The sequence below is a fragment of the Thecamonas trahens genome (assembly GCF_000142905.1).
Source record: "Thecamonas trahens ATCC 50062 unplaced genomic scaffold supercont1.12, whole genome shotgun sequence".
Classification (NCBI taxonomy): domain Eukaryota; order Apusomonadida; family Apusomonadidae; genus Thecamonas; species Thecamonas trahens.
Window position 1 is genome coordinate 260,741 of NW_013657668.1, and position 19,158 is coordinate 279,898.

Consider the following 19,158-nt stretch of genomic DNA (forward strand, 5'->3'; position numbering starts at 1 on the left):
TCGCCGTTACGATCTCGCTGCCCTCGCCGCTGGCAGCCGCCGCTCCGCCGTCGCCGCGCTGGGCACAGTCACAACGTGCTAGCACCCCAACCCGATCGGTCGGTGTGGCAACGTCCCCTGTGCAAACTCATACGGTGGCCAACCAAACCCGGCCGATGCCGCCGATGCTCGACAAAGACCTGCTGCGCGAGCGGATCGACGCCGCGGTGGCGGCAAACTCGTCCGCAGATACCTTTATGGCCGAGGTCGAGCGGCTGCAACGGCTGTATCGTGCGCAGCGGAGGGAGACCTCGATTTTCTCGCAAGCGCAGATGGACGACATGTTCTCGTCGCTTGCTGCACTCGCGCTGCGTGGCCTCGACGCACTCCGCCGCGAGTGCGGCCGGCTCAAGCAGGACGTGACCGATCTGGCCGCTGAGGCCGCCTCGGGCGTCGAGCGTTGCACCACGGCGTTGCAATCGATGGTACTGGCAGCACAGGATCACCAGCTGGAGTCGCAAACGTCAGCCGCCTCGCTGCATGCCATCTCGGACGAGCTGATGGTGGTCAAGACCCAACGCGACCATGCCCGCCAGGAGCGTGATGAGTACAAACGCAAGCTGACCAAGGCTCAGAGCGATCTCCGCGCTGTCGAGACCCATCATTCCAAAGCTATGGACAATGTTCATGCCTCTCACGCCACCGCCATGCGTGCGACTCTGGAAAAGCTGCGCAAGCTCAATGAGAGCCGCGTCGAGGACACCCGCTCGCTCACCGCTCAACTCGAGTCGGCGTCGACCGAGAAACAGGCGCTCACTGCCCGCATCGCCGCCATTCAGCGCAGCGCCGACGCACGTGTTGCACAGAGTATGGCCGACGCTGAAGCCTCCGCCCTCGCCGCCCGAGACGCCGAGCTCGCCACCGTTCGTGCCTCGGCTGCTGCGCTTGCTGACAAGGTCCGCGCGCTCGAGGCCGCCGCAGTCTCGTCACCGGCCATCCATCGCGAGCTTGTCTACGCCCGCCAAAGCAACGCCTCTCTTCGCGAGTCGCAAAAAGATCTCGCCGCAAAGATGTTGGACACCATGAGTCAGCTCGAGGCTGCCGAGCTCCGGATCGCTGACCTCGAAGCGGGCATCGCCAACGCGCGCCCGCTCACCTACATCTGCTCCTGCTGCCATCACCGCAACATCCGCCCGCAAGCAAACGCGTCAGCGCTCTAATCACGTCCTGTGCGCTGCATTTACGAGCTGCTGCCGTCGCCTGCTGCATGTGCCAGCCGCTGCATCCCGCCTATCTCCCGGAGCCGGGCCAGAAACGGCGGGTGTTTGGCTGCGAGCGCAGCGGCAATGGCCGCGTTCTTGCGCAGCTGTGACCGAGTCGACTCGTCTATCCACGAGACCAGGGCCTCGGCGTCACGAGGTGACATCTCGGCTACGGTCCCCGCCACCCGCAGTAGCTTGCCGAGCAGCAGCAGGATGTTTCCAGTCAGCACCTCGATCGGAGCCTCTCGCGTAGCTCTAAACTCGGTCAGTGTGGCACGCAGCTCAGCCCGTGCCACCTCGGTAGCGCCCGCAGCAACCATCTCTTCGGCGCTGTCGTCGGCAAGTGCGACAAGAATCCGCACCAGATGATTCCGGAAATCCTTGCCCTCGGCAGCAGCTGCGCGCCATTGTGCAACCAGCGCGCCAAGGTACGGCCGAAAGGCCGCCGCCATCCACGCCGCACGCGCCAGGCGGCCTGCAAGAACCAGCACGTCATCGCTCTCAAGCGCCTCACCCTGGCTCCTTGCTCGCTCCCATGTCGGCAGCAGCAGGCTCGAGACGAGCTCGTCCGAGTGTGGCTCGCAAGCCGCCAGCCCGGCATCGGTCTTAGTCAGGTTGGCCAAGACTCCGACACACGCGGTGTGGACGTCACTCCCGGCTGCTGATCCTTGCACGCCAGCCACTGCAGCATTGACCATGGCGGGAGTATCTGTGCCGTCAACGCCGTGGCTCACAACGCTGGCCGATATGGCCAGTGCGAGGTCGAGTCGTTGCGCTGCGCCCTGGCCTGCCGGCTCTGGTTCTCTCGCGTCAGCGAGGCACACCCCAGGCATGAGCTCGCTGCTGCGGCAGATGATCTCACGGCCTCGTGCAACGTGTGCAAGTACGGCCTTGATGGCTGCAACAAGGCCCGGCGACTCGTCGGGGTGCAATCTCAGAGCTTCCAGCCACGCCTCGGGCACACCGCAGGCCGGGTAAAGACATGTCGAAGCCACCGCCTTTGCCGTAGCCTCCGAGTCGGTCGCCACAATGACGGCGAGCAGGGCGTCCGCTGCACGCCCCAGAGACTCGCCCATGACAGCCTCGATAAGTGCAGAGTCGCCGATGATGGCCGCCGCCGGGTCCGGGCTTGCAGCAGCAATAGCAAGAAAGTCCAGGCCTGCCTCAGCGACAACACCGGCCTTGATCCAGCCCACCACCACGTCGAGAGCATCGAGTGACATCAGTGCCAGACGTGCGGTGTCGGCCTCGTTGCCTGGCGCGGCCGCCACCAGCGCTCCCAGCGCCCCCAGTGCGGCCGCCGCGGCCGCAGAGCCACTCGGCGCAAAGGCATCGATGTGCCGCAGTGCGTGCGCACCGGCTCGCACCTGGCCCAGGAGCGAGTCGTCATCTGCGTCTTTGACCAAGGTCAGAGCCGCGTCGGCGGCCTCTTGCGACGCAAGATCACTGACGAGCCGGGCGCAGAGAGCCGCGAGCTTGTCGGTCTGGACCAGCGGTCCCAGATCGGTGGTCCCAGCCAGAGCAGTATTAAGCGCCTGAATGGCGGCGGGGAGCCGGTCCTGGCCCTCGAGCGCTAGCGCCTTGCGGTAGAGCGCCTTGGATACGAGCGTGGGGACGGTCATGTCGGCGTAGCGGAGAACGAGGTTGGCTTCGTGTTCTGCGGCACCAAACTCGCGCTTGTCGAGATATACCTGCGCACGGTTGGCATGCAGCGCCATCAAATGTGGCGCAGCCTTGAGACCCTCGGCATAGGCCTGGAGGGCATCATCGAGCCGGCCCTCACGGTAGGCGGCGTTACCGCGCTCTTTCCACGCCGCGCCCTTGGCCGTGGCGGCCTTGCGTTTCTTGGCGCGCTCCTCCGCATCTGCCGCAATCGAAGCCAGGGCCGCCGGCACTGGCACATCGTCGACACTTTCTGTTCCCGACTGTGCCTGAGCCTGGGGCTGGAGCTGCTGCGATGAGCTGCGGTTGATGACCGTGGCGTCCGAGACGGTCTTGAGTCCGTCGGCCTCGTCCAGCACAGCGTCGACGTCGACATCCTCGCCCTTGGTCAGCTTCTCCACCGCCGCAGACACGGAGTCGATCTTGGCCAGGAAGGCCTCCATTTCAGTGTCGTCCATAGTAGGTGCGGGGGGGGGGGGGGGGGGGGTGAGGTGGGAAGGGGTGGGACGAGCTGGGAGTTCGTGAAGGCGCGCGAATCAACGCCGAGCGCCCTACACCATGACACACACTCCATACACAGCACATACACAGCGCACTCCTCGAATACACATTACCTACACGCGGTGTACATCGGTACTTTGCTGTATACACATGATGTGCTCCCTGGCAGTACATCGCCGGCACACAGTCTGTTTGGATACCAAGCATCGCCCCCGACATGCACAACACCATACGAAAGGCGTCCACTGCATCGCCCACACACATTCTGCATCCTGACCACACATCACACACATCGCCCCATATGCTCCTCATCGCAAACTCATGCGATGGGGCCTTCACTCTGCCAAAACTATCCATCCATCCGCCATCGGTAGAATCGTCGACTGGCACGCGTCGGTTGGCCAACGGTCGGCCGTTGCCACCGCCGCCGGCGGAGAGGACGACACCGACCACGACTGTCACAGCTACCACACCTCGCTGGCCACCATGTCACGGCTGCTAAGGTCGAGCAGGCTTCTCACACCAAGTAGTCCTGCACGCAGGCCCGCTCCACGCACCTATGACTCGCCGTCTTTCCCACATAGAGTCGCCAGAGTGGCGGCTGCCCGTGCCGGGACCGAGGCTGGCACTGGCGCTGGCGCTGGCGCTGGCGCCGCCAGCGCGAGCACTGCTACTGCTGTCGCCTCAGGGCCTGGGGTAGGGGCAACTGGGCCAACGTCGCATACAGCCCGTGTTGGACGACCACTCTCGGCGTCACAGCTGCCGACTGGTTCGAGGCGTGGTAGGCAGCAGGCCAGCCCGCGACCGTCGTCACCGTCGCCGCTGCCGGTGCAGACGCAACCGCAACTGGTGCTCCAGCCGGCCTCGCCGCCGCGGTCGATGGTGGCACCGCGAAACTCGGCCGAGATGGACGCGCTAAGGGCACAGCTCTCGTCGCTGCAGTCCCAGCATGCCGCGCTCTCCACCGCCCACGAGTCGGTCAAGGCCGATCTCGCCCGCAAGCGCAACCAGATCTCGGTTGCTGAGGACAATCTGGTCAACGCCAGCTCCCGGCTTGCCAAGGCTGAGGCACGTGCCGACGGGCTAAAGGCGCAACTCGATGCCGAGCTGGCACGCAGCAAGGCCGAGGCCCGCTCCCGCGCTGATGCCGAGTCCCGCCTCCGCTCGCTCTCGTCCGAGCACTCGGCGCTGCAGGAGGCCGCCAACAAGCTCCGCGAGTCCAACGTGCTGCTCTCAACCAAAGCCTCCTCGCTCGAGTCGCAGCTAGAGGTGGAGCGGACTCGAACAGCGTCCAAGCTCCGCGCTGTGGCCAAGGATCGCCAGGCGCTCAAGGCAGCTCTGCGCGAGGCACGTGAGACCGTCACTGTCCTCATGGCGCGGTCATCGGAGCTCGAGTCAAGCTCGGCCGCCATGCGCGCCGAGCTCAATGCTACCATCGACAAGCTCTTGGAGGCCCGCTCCGACTCGGACTCGGACTCGGAGTTTGGTGCCCGCGAGTCGGCCACGTCGCTCGCTGCTCAGCTTGCTGCGCAGCTGGCCGACGCCTCGGCGCAGATTGCCCACCTACAGCATGCGGTCGAGGAGGCGCAGGCGCGCGCGAGCGCCACCGACGACGCTGCCCGTATCGATCTTGAGCGGCGTGCGGCCGAGCTCGACGCCCAGGCCCGCGACCTCGCTCGCCAGCGTCGCGAGCTTGACGCCGACACGCACTCGGCCGCTGCTGCTGCTCGATCTGACGCCAGTGCTCGCGAGGCCCAAGCTGCTTCTCGGGAGGCCGAGCTCCGCACTCGCACCAAGGCTCTGCAAGAGCGAGAGGCCCAGCTCGCTGCCATCACTGATCGCCTGTCGGGCTCTGTCGGCATCGCCGACGACTCGCTGGCTGCCTCCATCTCCTCGCTTATGCGCTCGCAGTCGTCGATGGTCAAAACCGATTTTGCAACCATCGAGCACTCTCTTGCAACGTTCCAGGCTAAGACCCAGGCGCTGCGCAAGGAGCGAGCAGAACTCGATTCGCGCCAAAAGGCGCTCTCGGCCGAGACAGCCAAACTCACCCAGCTCGCAGCCGAACTCGATGCACGCAAGTCCAAGCTCGACGCTCATGCCGACGAGCTTGTTGCCCGCGCCGACGATCTGCGCCGCCAATCGAACGCGCTTGACGACGCCCGTGGCCTTCAGGCCAAACTGGACGACCGAGCCCGCCAGCTGGATGAGCTCAAAATCGAGCTCGACCAGCGGGCCGCCGACGAAGCTGCAGCCGCTGCAAACGCTGCAGCTGCCGTCTCCCGTCGGGAAGACGCCGCCGCAAACGCCGAGGCTGATCTCGCTGCCCGGGAAGCATCCCTGGCTGCTGCCCGAGACGCGCTCTCCGCGGAGCGGAGCCAGATCGAGGAGTTCCGTGCCCACCTCGATGCGCGCCACTCGGCACAGGTCCAGCGTGGTGACTCACTCGACGCTCGCGAGAGAGCAATCGTTGCCGACGAGGCGCGGGTGCAGAGCGAGCTTGCCGAGGCACGGAAACTGCGTTCAGAGCTCGATGCACTAGAGGACGAGCTCACCGACCTCGTTCGATTCCGTGAGGAAGAGGAGGAGCAGCTACGGTCGGACCGCGCTCGGTTCGAAGACGAAATGGCCACCGCTCAGGCCCGCCTGGACGCTCTCGCACAGGCCGCCGCCGACGACGCCGCCGCCGCCGCCGCCGAAGCAGCGGCCCAAATTGAGCGCAACGACCTCGAGTCTTCCAACCGCATCAAGGCTGCGTGGGAAGAGACCGAGGCCGAGCTTGCCGCCGCTCGCGCTGCCGCTGAGGCGCGCGCCCAGGCTGAGGCTGCAGAGTCCGCGGCACGCATCGAGCGGAATGAGGCCGAGTCTGCCGAGCGCATCGCCAAGGCCGACGCCGCCGCCGCCGCAGAGCGCGCTGCAGAGCGTGCTGCACTGGATGCCGCCGCCGACCGCGCTGTAGAGCGCGAAGCTGCCGCCCGCGCCGAACTCGACAAGGCCCGCGCCGAGCTTGAGACCCGCTTGCGCGAGGTTGCTGGAGCCGCCGCCGCTGCCGACTCCAAGGCCAAGGCCAACTCGGCCGAAAAACATGCACTGCGCCAACTTTCTCTCAAGCTCAAGCACCAGATGGCCGAGGTTCGAGCACAGGTCCGCCGTGAGCTTGCCTCGGAGTTTGAAGCCGAGGCTCGTGAGCTGGATGTCAAGGGCCGCGAACTCACCGCCCAGATTGAGGCCAAGTCGGCCCAGCTCAAGGCCCAGGGCGAGGCGCTGCGCGAGAGGGGCGCAGCTCTCGAGGCTGAGCGCGACGCCCTGCAGGCTCAGGCCGACCGCCTAGAGGCGTCGATGATTGAGTTGGCCTCACGGTCAGAGGCTGTGGCCGCCGCCGAGGCTGCCAACCAGGACGCCGCCGCGTCGTGGGCTGCCGAGCAGCAGCAGATTACCGCCCGCGCTGAAGCACTCAATGAGCAAGCGGCGCGGCTCGAGGCTGAACGCGAAGCGTTGGACAACGCCGCAAGCCAGACCCGTGCTCAGCTCGACGCCCGCGAGCTGGCACTCAATGCCCGCGGAGCTGACCTCGAAGCCCGCATCAAGTCCGTCGAGGCTCGCGAGAACGACGTTCGCACTTCGCAAGCGCAGCTCGCTGCCGAGACGGCGGCGCTGTCGCAGCGGACCGATGCTTTCGCCGCCGCGTGCGAGGAGCGGATGCAGCTCGACGAGGAGGCACGCGCTGCAGCTCGCGAAAAGATGGAGGCCGAGCTCATGGCCGAGGTTCACGCCGCGCACGACCGTGCTGCGTCGCGCTCGCGCGACCTTGACGCTCGCGCTGCCGAGCTGGATCGGCGCGCAGCAGAGCTCGAGGCCGAGACCGATGATGTCCGTGCACGCGGACAACAGCTCGACTCCATGACCGCCCGCCTCGAGGCCAAGGAGTCCGAGTGGGCCGCATCACTCGAGGCAGCGCAAGCTCGTGTCGACAACGAGGCCCATCGCGTCAACCAGCTCGCCGCTCAGCTCGCCGCCGAACACAGCGCCCGCATGGCTGAGCTCGACGCCAACGCAGCGGACGCCGCGAACACGGCACGGCTAGAGATGGAGGCCTTTAAGGCCCGGGCCATGGCTGCAGCAGAGGCCAAGGCCGACGAAAAGCTGGCTGCCGCCCGGGCGGCACTCGATGCCGAGTACGCGCAGCGGCGCGCCGAGCTGGAGTTGGATGCGACTGCCCAGCTTGCGCGCGCTGCCGAAGCCCGCTCGCGAAAGGCCGCGGACGAGCTGGCGGCCAAGGCTAGCGAGCTGGCGACCAAACACGACGAGCGACAGGCGAGCCTCGAAGCTCGCTTTGCGGACAAAGAGGCTGCGCTCCGGGCCGAGGTCGACGAGGCCAAGGCCCGTGTCGACGCCGAGGCCAAGGCGGCGCTGGCACATCTCGAGGCACGGATGGACAACCAAGCACGCGAGCAGAGCCGCGAGCTGGAAAACTCCCGGGCACGGGCTATGGCCCAAATCGAAGACGAGCGCGCTGCGCTTGCTGCGGAGCGGAGGAACTTGGACGAGCTCCGGTCCCAGACCTTGAGTAGGCTCGACAGCCTCCGGGAGTCGACAAACGTCGAATCCCAGGCACTGCTAGCGAAGGCGCAGCAAAAGGCGGAGCAGCTGGTGGGTGAGGCGCAAGCCCGCGCCGACTCGGCAGCAGAGCGTGCGCTGACTGACGCGCAGGCCCGCGCCGCCGCCCTGGCCGCGGCCGCGGAAGCCGATCTCAACGACAAGCTCGAGGCCCGCCGGACCGAGGTTGAGGAAGCTACCGACCGGCTTCGCACAGAGGCCGAGGCCTACGCGTCCTCGCTCAAGGCCGAGGCCGAGGCAAAGCTGGCCGTGATCTCTGAAGAGGAGAGCCAGAGACTACGCGCCCTGGAGCAGACCGAGGCAACGCTGGCGGCCAGAATTGAGTCTTTCACTCACGAGGTGCAGGCTCGGATGCAGACCTTTGAGCGGCAGCGTGAGACTCTTGCTACCGACACCGCGGCCGCCGAGGCCAAGGTGGCCCGGCAAGCCGAAGATGCGGCCGAGGACGCGGCGCGGATTCGAGCCCGGCTCGAGGCCGAGGCCGCTCGGCTTCAGGAGGAGCGGTCGAACTGGGAGGCGACAAAGCTCGCGGCCCAGCTGCAGGCTGAGGACACCCAACGAGCGGCAAACGCAGCACTGGCGTCTGCCAAGGAGACGGCTGCGCGCGCCGAGGGCCAGATGCGCGAGGTTGAGTCCCGCGCAGCCCGGTTGGAGGCTGCCGAGGCCCGGCTGAGCGATGAGCGCCGAGCGCTGAGTACTGCCCGCGGCGAGGTCGAGATGGACGTGGCCAAGGCACGTGCAGCGCAGGTGGCTCAAGAAGCTGCGCTGACTTCGGCTCGCAAGGACTTGGATGCTGAGGGCGAGCGGATGGCGCGGGCGCATGCCGAGCGGATGGAGTCGCTGACCCGGCGCGAAGCCGCGTTTGAAGCGCAGGCTTCCGAGCTGATGGAGTCGCTGCGGGCCAAGGCTGCGGCGCTGGATGCCCGCGAAGAGGCACTGGCCGTGGCCGAGGCCGACGCTGATGCCGCGCTGGATGCCAAGAACCGGCAGCTTGAGGCGCTGCTCCTCAAGCGCTCTGACGAGCTGGACGCCCAGCTGGCGGCAGCCAAGTCGTCGCTCGAGTCACGGCTGGTTGCGGCGCGTGCGGATGACGCTGCCATTTTGCAGGAAAAGCTGGCGGTGGCTGAGGACGCCAAGCGTGCTCTGGACGCTGGCTTTGCTGAGCTTGCACGCGATCGCCAGTCGCTGCAGGATCGGCTTGCCAAACTACACAAGGCGCGCGAGCTGCTGAGTGCTCGGTCTGAGGCGCTCGAGCGCTCCAAGCTACAGGCCACCGAGGATGTCAAGCGTGCCGAGCTAGAACTGGAGCACCGGTCGCGGGATCTGGACGCCCGCGAGGCTGCGCTGGAGGCAGCCGAGTCACGGACCGCGCAGTCGTCGTCGGCCATCGACGCGGCACGGCGGTCGGCCGAGGCGGACCTGTCACGGGCGCAGGCCGAGATCAAGGCTCAGAAGGAGGCACTGGAGAGTGCGCAGCAAGAGCTGCGGCGGACTCGCGACGAGGTGGAGACGACACGCCGTGAGGCTGCTGCGCAGCTGGCTGCCGCCCGTGCCCTCGAGGCTTCGCTCGGCTCGCAGCGCGGTGAGGCCGAGTCAATGTCGGCGCAGCTAGCCGCCCGTGAGGCGCAGATTGCCGCCCGTGAAGCCGAGCTCTCCGAGCGCGCGTCGGCGCTCAAGCTTGCCCGCGACCGGCTTCGGCAGCGGGCCGCCGAGGTCAACGCCGACCGCGAAGCGGCACACTCTGCCAACAGTACCGAGCGCGAAGCGCTTGCCCGCGAAAAGGCGCTTGTGGCAGGGACCATGGAGGAGGCGCTTGAGCTCAAGGCGCGGTTGCAGGCCAAGGAGAATGCGCTTGAAGCGCGCGCGGTGGAGCTGGCCGCTCTCGAGGCGCGGTTTGTCGAGGTTACTCGCCGCGAGGCCGAGCTGGAGGCGGCGGCGATCAAGGCCGAAGCTGCGCAGTCGTCGTCGGCGCTGACACTCGACGCCGAGGCTGCACGACTGGCCAAGCGTGAGGCCGCGCTGCAGGCACAGCTGGCGGCGCTCAACAAGGCGCAGAGCTCGGTGTTCTCAGCCCACTCACAGCTCGAAGTGACCGAGCACACGCTTGTTAGCACCGAAGCGAGCCTCCGCGAGCGCGAGAACAAGATCGAGCAGCGCGAGTCAGCCCTGGCCATCAAGGAGGAGCGGCTTGTGGAGCGTGCAGAGGGCCTTGCGTCGCGGGCGAGGGCATTGGAGGACGCCGAGCGTACGTTCCAGGCGCGCGAGACGGCCGCCGAGCGCGAGCTGGCGCGGCGGACCGAGGTGGTGGCTGAGCGTGAGGCCGCGGCGAGCCGGGCTGAAGCTAGCCACGCTGCCAAGGAGAAGCAGCTGCGTGAAGAGGCGCGTGCCGCGCACGAAGCTCAAGCTGCGCGTGATGCTGCCCAGATGCAGGCTGCGCGCGAGTCGCTGGATGCTGAGCGTACTGCGGTGTCGCGCGAGCGCGAGGCCCTGGCAGCCGCGCGGGCAAGCGTCGAGGCCGACCGGGCACGGATTGCCGAGTTTGAGGCCGGCCGCGCTGCCGAGTGGCTCCGCGCCGAGAAGGAGGTTGAAGCGCGTGAGGTTCAGGTCTCGCTGGCGGCTTCCAAGGCCTCGTTGCGCGACGGCGAGGCGTCGGTGGCGTCGTCAGAGACGATGCGGCTGGAGCAGGCGCTCCTCGCTGCGCGGGCGGAGCTTGACGAGTGCCGGCTCGCGGCTGCGACGCAGGAAACCGCGTACCAGCAACGGATCACCGAGCTGGAGCGCGAGCTGGCCGAAGCTGAGGCGAGCCTGGACCGGTCGCGCATCGCTGTGGCGAACCTCGAGGGAGAAGTGGAGGAGCTTCAAGAGCGCAAGCGGGTGCTGGACGAGTTCCAAGCCAAGCTTCTCGCCCAGCAGCGCGACATGGTGACGGCGGCGCAGCAGGTGCGCGCCGCACAGCTGGCGACGGCAGCCGAGGTCGAGAGTCTGCGTCAGGAGAACGCAAGTCTCCGGTCCAGCATGGCACCGAGTGTGTCTGTGGCTGACGCTGCGCGGCTCTCCAAGGCTGAGGCCGTTTTGGAGGCGCGTGCAAGCCAGCTAGAGCAGGTCGAAGCAGCGCTGGAGGCGCGAGTGCAGCAAGTCGAGGCTGCGGCGGGCTCCGCCAGTATGGCGGCGAGCCACGGGCCGTTTGTGGCAGAGCTGTCGGAGACCATGGCCCGGATGCAGGAGCGGCTGGATGAGCTGGCGGCGCAGGCGGCCGTCCCGCAGGAGCCGCACTCGCCGATCCAGTCGCGGCTGGAGGGCGAGAGCCAGCAGCTAGAGCAGCTGTCGCAGACGGTGCAGCAGATGCAAGAGCGGCTGGAGCTGATGGTCCGGTCTCCCGCCCAGCCGGCGCGTCAGCGAGCATGGCGTCGGTGGCGAGCTCGGGCGTGAGCTCGACCGACACGCCACAGTCACCGCGACTGGATGCGCTGCTGGCAAAGATGGCGACGCACGAGGCGCAGCAGGACGACTGGTTTGCTCGGCTCGATGCACAGCTGCACCACCTGCGCGGTTCGGGCGAAGTGCTGCCGATGTCCGAGTCGCCGTGGCCGGCAGAGCGGTCTGTCACCGACCCCGCCGACGACTCGTCATCCGAGGTCGGCTCGTCTGAGTTTGCACGCATCCGCGGTGCCATCCGCTCGCAGTGGCACGAAGCATCGGCCACCTCGACCGCTGTCTCGCACGAGCGGCTGTTCGAGACACGGCCCGAAGCGGGGCGCGTCCTCGCCGAGACTCGTCCCATGGAGGCCGGCGATCTCGAGTCCGACACAGAGACTGACAAAGCCGAGTCGCTCAGCGACACCATCGCTCGGCTTACCCTTCGGCGGCAAGAGCTCGCCGCCATGTTCCCGCTGGCTGACGACGTTGTGGCCAAGCAGGAGATGGCTGCCGAGATGGACGCCCTCGACAGCGAGCTCCAATCACTCCGAATCGCCGAGCAGCAACAGCAGCAACAGCAACAGCAGGCAAACCAGTGAGATTGCCATGCAGTGATTAAACATCGGCCTTTATCAACTCATCCCCCACATGGCCAGCCATCCCGCCTGCCGACGGCCGAGACGGGACGGTACTGGACGGAAGAGGGCGGGACGGGCCGAACCGACCCAAGTAAATGATTCGAGTTGGAGACGAGGACACTCAACTTGACACTAACCCTCATCATGGCTGAGCAGCAGTGGTGGATGGACGACGCCAGCGGAAGCGAGAGCGGCTCCGAGTGGGAGGAGGTCTCTGTGATGGCCGAGGAGGAGCAGCAGGCTGCCGAGGATGCCGATGACGAGCTCGAGGCTGTTGCTGCTGAGCTTGACGGCGACGACGACGACGACGATGACGACTCGGGTGCCTCTGCCTGGGACGACGATGACGATGACGACGACGATGTACGTGTGTGACATGAGCTAGCCGGCACACACACACACTTCCCCCCCCCCCTATCCCTATGAGATGGCTTCAGCCGGGAGAGGCGGGGGGTGGGCAGGGAGGTGCCGACGGGGGTGGTGGTGGCCCATTGGGCCATTTTTTTGCCGCGTCAGCGGGCCGGTCCTTGCTGCCTCCATGGAAGCCAAAGGGACAGGAGGGGCTAGTGACTGGGGGAGGGGAAGTGCACCAGAAGTCTGGTGGGCTTGTAGTTGGCCTGGTGGGTGGCAGCAGAGGGACGGTGTGGCTGGCTGGCTCGGTATGCACTCACAGGACAGGACGGACGGAACGGGGATGGGCGGGCGAATGGTTGACCTGGGGCGGAATGATCGGCGGGTGAATGATTGACACGCCGTGGGCTGGCGGATGCGACGGTGGGGCAATGGCTGGTCGACGCTGTTTGTGGTGGTGGTGATGGTGGTGATGGTGATGGTGATGGTGATGGTGATGGTGATGGTGATGGTGATGGTGATGGTGTGCGGAGGGTAGGAGCCCGAGGACCAGAAGCCGTTCATCGAGGAGGCGTGCAAGGACAAGCACTGCCAGAAGGCGCTCAAGATCTACGAGGACTGCGCTGCTCGGCTCGCCGAGGCTCCGCAGGAGGTTCAGGACGAGCACGACTGCGTCGGCTACTACTTTGACCTCAAGCGCTGCATCGACCACTGTGCCGCGCCGCAGATCTTTGCCCAGCTGGTGTAGAGAAAGCCCTGCCAATCAAACACAGACACATCAATGCGATGCGAGTACCAGGTGTTTGCTAGCCATACCCACACTCACTAGCCTGCACGGCTCCACCAATCAGCACCCTCTGTCGTCACCGGTCGCCGCTATCGCTGTAGGCCAAACACCACCACCGACAACTGCCGCCTGCCATCGAACACCACCACAGCACCAGCCATGGCCACGGCCACTCCACTCTGCCACACCTCAAACAAGGACCCATCTTCCCGTACGCACCGAGAGACCAAAACGTGGTGGTCTCTACTCGCTCTGATCCTGCACAGATGGTGAATTGCTTGCGGGCGGAGGCGGGGGTAGGGGTGGGGGTGGGGGTGGGGAGGGGAGGCAGAGCAGGTGTCAAACGGCCGGCCGTTGGCAGGCCTGCGAGGCGCCAGGAGCGTGACTCACCGAAGCAGGCGATGGTACAGGAATTGAGGGACGCGCGCAAGTACCGTTGTAGTAGAGTATAAGGAATGGCGTTGATTCAAAGGCTTGGGACCGAGATGCGCGGGCTGGCAGAGAGCATGCTGCAGGGGATGGACTCGTCGCTGGACGCGCTCAACAAGCCGTTGTGGCGGGGTGATGCGGTGGGCGCGGCATCGGCGACGCCGGGCAGCCTGCGGACCGAGCTGGAGGCTGCGTTCTCGCGCCAAGCAGCGGTGAACCAGTTTCTGGCGCACACTAGCGTGTTGTCGTCTGTGCTCTCGATCGTCAACTTTCGGCGACGACTCGGATTCAGGACGAGCTCAACGAGTCGCGGCACACCATCACCGAGCTGGAGGACTCACTGGCGGACCACTCGATGATCCTGGACGAGCTCAACACGACGGTGGAGGAGCTGCACACGCAGGTCGAGGTACACGAGGCTCACGAGCAGGCACTGGCGTCTGCATTGAGCCAGCACCAGTCGCAACTGGCGGCGATGGAGGCGACGCTGGCCGCGCAGGCCGCCGCCCTCGTCGCCGTCGAGCGGACCAAGGTTCGAAAGGACATGCTGCTTGACGGCGCTGTGACCGTCGCCGGTCTGTGGGGTGTCAACATGACGCTATTTACTCTCCCGCTCAACATTGTGGTTGGCATTCTCCCGATCTCGGCTCGCGCCGGCGCCTGGCTAGTCCAGGCCGTCAAGCTTGTCGTCCTTGTTGCCTTTGTCCGCACTGTCCGCTCCAAGGCCATGGCGGCGGGCCTCCACAACGGCGCAGGCACCTTTAGCGCCTACGCTGTCCAGGGCCTCAGGCTGCTGGTGCGGTGGATCAAGTCGCTACTTGCCAAGGCTGCCGCTGCGCCGGCCATCATCGCCACCTCGTCGTAGACGCTTTGCCCCTCCCTCCCCTCTGCCAGCACCTGCCCTCTATTGAAAGTCAAGCAGAAGCTGCGGAAGGATCTGCTCGAGATGCATGGGCTCGACAACAGGCTCATCGCATGCTGCCGCCACTCCGGCGGCTCTGCGAAAGGCCTCACGCACAAAGGCCGTGGTGAGCATGTTGGCGGCGTGGACGGCCGAGCCAGAGATGCGCACGTTGTCGCTGTCCTCGGCCGACCACTCTTCCCTCAGCAGCCGCTCCACCACAGCCTTCCTCCGTCACCCGCACTAGAGAGTGAGTTTACCATGTGCCACACCGCCTGAGAACATACGAAGGGATTGGCAGCTATGTTGGCCGGAGCGGGCAGAGTGGGCCGAGTGGGCAAGCCTTGAACCACGACCTTTTTGGAGCCATGCCACTGTCGACTCCTGCCCACCTCACCACATCCATACACCATGCACTCCCCCCCCCCTCCCCCTCCCCCCATCCATACACCCACCCACTACCCACACATTGCGCATACGTCTTTGAATCCACATCCTTCCTTCTTTTCCGGAGCTGCCATGACCTGCCGGCAGGACGAGACGAGTGTGTCCGAGTCCGTGTCCGTGATGACATGGCTCGTGTCAGTGACATCCGTCGCGGCCTGCAACATCCACATCTCCCCTAGCATGCTTTCAATCCAGCTGCTCCACTCATCTCAACACACAGCATGTTCGTTGGCATCCATCAGCTCCAGATTGGAACTCGAGTCAGAGCCAGCATTGCTTGCCTCCGATGGGGCGAGGACGGCGCGGAGAGCAGCGAGGTCGGGATCAGAGCCTGCTGAGCTCCAGAGGGTGTCAAAGCTTGGATGGAGGAGCTGGCTGCGGATTCGCGCCGAAGAGGTAAACGGCGAGTGCAGCCGTGCACTCGGATCGGTGGCCAGCACAGCGGTGACGACCGCGGCGAGCTGCTGTGAATGCGGCGCCACTGGCGCGCCGCGGTCAAGTGCATCAACGGCTTTGCTCGCATGCCAGACCGGATCGTGGGCAAAGATCTGCGGGTCAACGCCGGCAGCAGACACAAGCATCGAGTATACGTGCGGCGGCGTGGCCGACGCCGGCGGATGCGCCCCTGCGTACCGTGCTACGAGGTACGGTCCGACGCCCGGAACGCCGACCAGAAGCTCGACAATGCCCGCGTCAATCGCAAGAGCATCGTCGCCTCCATCGTCACACCCGGCCCGCGCCGCGAGAAGGTCGACAACCATGCTGTGTACCTCATCTTGAAGGGACATAGCTGCAAACGCTGCAAAGTTGAACAGCGGCTGCGGCAGCTGATCCATAGGCGGCGCAAACGGCGGCGGATCCGGCAGCCGCGCCCGGCTCTTCTTCGCGTCGGTCTTACCAGCCGCAAAAGGTTGAGCACTCGTCGCCTCACCCTCTCCATCGCCATCACCGGCACGCCTACCACCATCGCTTCGGCTCTGCCTCTCCAACGTTTCCAGCGCAGCCATCCGCTGACTCTCGCGGCTCGGCCGGCTCGGCGAGACAGTTGTTGATGAGGAGGTCGCCTCTGACGATGCCGCATCGGCCGCCGCAGGCACCTCCGACTCTGACACATCCTCGCCATCTGTACCAGCTGCTGCCGCCACCTCCGCTGCCGCCGCTGCCGCCGCTGCCGCCGCCGCTGCCGCCGCTGCTTCCTGCTGGCGGGCCAGTCGCTCCGCAAGTGGATGGCCCCGAGGCCGAGGTGCGCCAGCTTCGGTCTCTGGGTGAGCCTCGGTGGGCGGCTCGGTCGGCCGGCCTCGCTGAGCATATAGATAGTACCCACCACCCAGCACGGCCAGGCCCATCCATATCCACGCGCCGTAACCACTCTCACCCACTACTGTTGCAGCCTCTTCCTCCATTGTCTGCACCAACAATAGCTTGGTGAAGTGTTCCCGACCGCCCAACTTGCCGGCCAACTTGCTGACCTCGTGGCTTTCAATCACAGACTGACGACCACACACCGCGCGCCATGCATCGCTAGCCACCAACCAGGCTGGTTTACCCGCTTTGTTCTCGGCCGGTGGCAAGCATTGAGTCATTAACTCCCTACACCTGCTCGCCGGTCCAACCGACCGGGCCGGCCAGCCGCTGCATGGTGCTGATCTTGTTGGTGTCGCCCTTCTTGGAGAGCTTGGCGATCATGCGCTGGCGGCGGAGCATGGCGGTCTGGGCGGCCGAGACCTCCTCGGGCTTGGTCGCCGGCTTGCCTGACTTCTTGCGGCCCGGCCGCGCCTGCTTGAGGCCGGTGGCCGAGACGACGTCCGGCCCAAGCTCGGTGGGGATGAGCCGGAGCGCAAAGGCCTTGGCGATGTGCCCGAGGTGGAGGCGGCGGACATGGAAGATTGACTTCATCTCGCGCGAGTGGGCCGAGTATGCCCGGATGTAGGCCTGGAACGCCGCGGCTGCGCCCTGGGTCATGGTCGGTGATGCGTCGATGTACGCCTCGAGCCGCGCCTGCAGCGTGACACATGCGTTCTCCAGGTCGCGCGGCGACATGCCCGGGTACAGCTTCTTGAGCACCTTGATCTGCTCCACCTTGCCGAGCGAAAGCCCGCGCGCGGCGAGTGTAGTCAGATACGCAGACTCGGATGGGAGGAGGAAGATCATGGCCGAGCCAGACTCGCCGATCCGCGCCGTCCGGCCCACACGGTGAACGTACTCCTCGGTCTCGGTCGGCGGATCGTACTGCACAATCCACTTGATAGCCGGAATGTCCAGCCCGCGCGCCGCCACATCGGTCGCCACAAGCACACCACGCGAGGCCTCGCGGAACTCCTTAAACGCCGCCTGCCGGTCCGCCTGCTTCATCTGCCCGTGCAGCTTGTAGATGCCGGCATCGTGGAACATGGCCACGTCGGACCAGAGCGCGCCGCCGCTGCCGCTCGACGAGCTCGCGCCGGCGTCCGACATCAGCTTCTGGACCTGGACCGCAAACGCATCGTCAGAGAGCTCGGCCTCGGATTCGTCGTCCGAGTCGGACGCGTCCGAGTCCGAGCCCCGCTTGCGCCCACCGTCGAGCTTGTTGAGCTTGCTCCGTGCGGCAGTGTCCTTCTCGCGCGCCGCCTCACGGATCCGGGCCTCCTCCTCCTTGTCACGCCCGTCGCGGAGCGTCGTGAGGAGCTTGTGATGAAAGTCGACGGCATCGCATGATGACATGAACACAATGATCTTGTTCTTGGCCTTGGTCTTCCACGCCAGGAACGCAATGAGCGAGAGCAGCCGCTGCTTGGCCGGAATGACCGCGTAGAACTGCCGGAGCTGCGCCGGCACGTCGGTTGACGTTGGCCCGCTCCCGCCCTCGCTCGCTTCGCGCTCAGGCTCGCCAGCCTTGCGCGGCACAAGCGCCCCCAGCCGTGATGACGACGTCTCCGAGTCCTCCAGGAGCACAAGTTCGGGCTTGACCAGCGAGAGCTTGGCCAGCTTCTGCACGTTATCGGTGAGCGTCGCCGAGACAAGAACGGTGACAAGCTCCGACGAGAAGACTCGCATCCGGGTGAGCACCTCGATGATGGCCATCAGCGTGTCTTCGAACCCGAGGTCGAGGAGCCGGTCGGCCTCATCGAGCACAAACCACCGCAGCCCGCTGTGCTTGAACGACTTGGTCATCTGAAGATGGTCCAGCAGCCGCCCGGGCGTCGCCACCAAGATCGACACGCCCTTGCGCAGCGAGGCCTTCTCACTCTTGCGCTTCTGCCCGCCGGTCACAATCCCGCTCACAATGTACGGGAACGGCGTGAGGAGGAGCCGCGCCACATCGTAGACCTGCGCCCCGAGCTCGCGCGTCGGCACAAGCACAATAACATACGTCCCATCGGCCCGCGTCACCCGCTTGCCTATGTTGAGAAGATCGTTGACAATCGGAAGCAGGTATGCCAGCGTCTTGCCCGATCCGGTCTGCGCCTGAATGAGCGTGTCTTTGCGGTTGAGGAGCGGGACAAGCGCCCGCGACTGGATCGTCGACGGCTTGACAATGCCCATCTTGGCCTCCATGACCTGCGTCAGCCGCGCGTCAAGGCCAAAGCCCTCAAACGAAGTTGTATCCGAGAACACCTTCTCGTTCTTTCGCCCACCGCCCGTTCCATCATCCTCCAGCTCATCGGCGTCGCCACGCGACGACGCAGCCTTGTGCCGCAGCACCTCGGCCTCGCGCGGGCCAAACAGGCCCGACGAGAACACCTTGTTCTTGCCGCCGACGTTGGACATAAACGGCTTCTCGCTCCGCCCGCCATCACCGGCTCCGGTTGCTCCCTCGCTCCTCGCGCTCCCTGCGCTCTCGCCATCACCAGTAGCCCGCTTCGGCGCCGCCTTGGCCTTTTGAGGCTTCTGCGGCTTTGTTTCTGGCGCTCAGCCTTGCGCTCCCTCGCCCGGACAGTCTCAGCCCGCTCTGGCACCCTGCCTCCCTTCACAGCCCCATGCAGCGAGCCGCCCATCAACGTAGCTGCAGCCTGCGACGACACTGCCGCCGCCGCCGATTGCCGACTCGCCGCCGCGTGCCCGCTCGGTGCACCGGCCATGCCCACCGGCCGCCGCTTGTTCTCTCTCAGAAACGATGCCGCCTGCGACGACTCAAACACCTGCCGCCGCCGCTTCTTGTTGTCCTCTCGCTACGTACCACTTGCTCCA

At 66.0% G+C, this 19,158-nt stretch overlaps 7 protein-coding genes across 7 annotated transcripts; 4 read left to right on the forward strand and 3 right to left on the reverse strand.

Annotated features, from left to right (window-relative positions):
• Positions 1-155: 155 nt before the first annotated feature.
• AMSG_03279 (uncharacterized protein) lies at positions 156-1,364 on the forward strand (the record flags this gene model as incomplete). The annotated part of the gene is made up of 1 exon (XM_013904668.1): positions 156-1,364. One exon carries the CDS (start codon positions 156-158, stop codon positions 1,197-1,199), a length of 1,044 nt encoding a protein of 347 aa, XP_013760122.1. The 3' UTR covers positions 1,200-1,364.
• AMSG_03280 (uncharacterized protein) lies at positions 1,206-3,361 on the reverse strand (the record flags this gene model as incomplete). The annotated part of the gene is made up of 1 exon (XM_013904669.1): positions 1,206-3,361. The coding sequence occupies one exon, from the start codon at positions 3,359-3,361 to the stop codon at positions 1,220-1,222; it is 2,142 nt and encodes a 713-aa protein (XP_013760123.1). The 3' UTR covers positions 1,206-1,219.
• Positions 3,362-4,310: 949 nt separating this feature from the next.
• Positions 4,311-12,037, forward strand: AMSG_03281 (uncharacterized protein; the record flags this gene model as incomplete). Its single annotated transcript, XM_013904670.1, has 2 exons — positions 4,311-11,387; positions 11,471-12,037. The coding sequence occupies 2 exons, from the start codon at positions 4,311-4,313 to the stop codon at positions 12,035-12,037; spliced, it is 7,644 nt and encodes a 2,547-aa protein (XP_013760124.1).
• A 156-nt stretch (positions 12,038-12,193) lies between these two features.
• On the forward strand, positions 12,194-13,214 carry AMSG_03282 (uncharacterized protein). The gene is made up of 2 exons (XM_013904671.1): positions 12,194-12,439; positions 12,966-13,214. Exons 1-2 carry the CDS (start codon positions 12,221-12,223, stop codon positions 13,173-13,175), a joined length of 429 nt encoding a protein of 142 aa, XP_013760125.1. The 5' UTR covers positions 12,194-12,220; the 3' UTR covers positions 13,176-13,214.
• A 506-nt stretch (positions 13,215-13,720) lies between these two features.
• AMSG_03283 (uncharacterized protein) lies at positions 13,721-14,508 on the forward strand (the record flags this gene model as incomplete). Its single annotated transcript, XM_013904672.1, has 2 exons — positions 13,721-13,906; positions 13,936-14,508. 2 exons carry the CDS (start codon positions 13,721-13,723, stop codon positions 14,506-14,508), a joined length of 759 nt encoding a protein of 252 aa, XP_013760126.1.
• Positions 14,509-15,162: 654 nt separating this feature from the next.
• On the reverse strand, positions 15,163-15,848 carry AMSG_03285 (uncharacterized protein). Its single transcript, XM_013904673.1, has one exon. It carries the CDS (start codon positions 15,825-15,827, stop codon positions 15,201-15,203), a length of 627 nt encoding a protein of 208 aa, XP_013760127.1. The 5' UTR covers positions 15,828-15,848; the 3' UTR covers positions 15,163-15,200.
• A 669-nt stretch (positions 15,849-16,517) lies between these two features.
• AMSG_03286 (DEAD/H box polypeptide 31) lies at positions 16,518-19,132 on the reverse strand. Its single transcript, XM_013904674.1, has one exon. It carries the CDS (start codon positions 18,736-18,738, stop codon positions 16,582-16,584), a length of 2,157 nt encoding a protein of 718 aa, XP_013760128.1. The 5' UTR covers positions 18,739-19,132; the 3' UTR covers positions 16,518-16,581.
• Between the last annotated feature and the right edge of the window lie 26 nt (positions 19,133-19,158).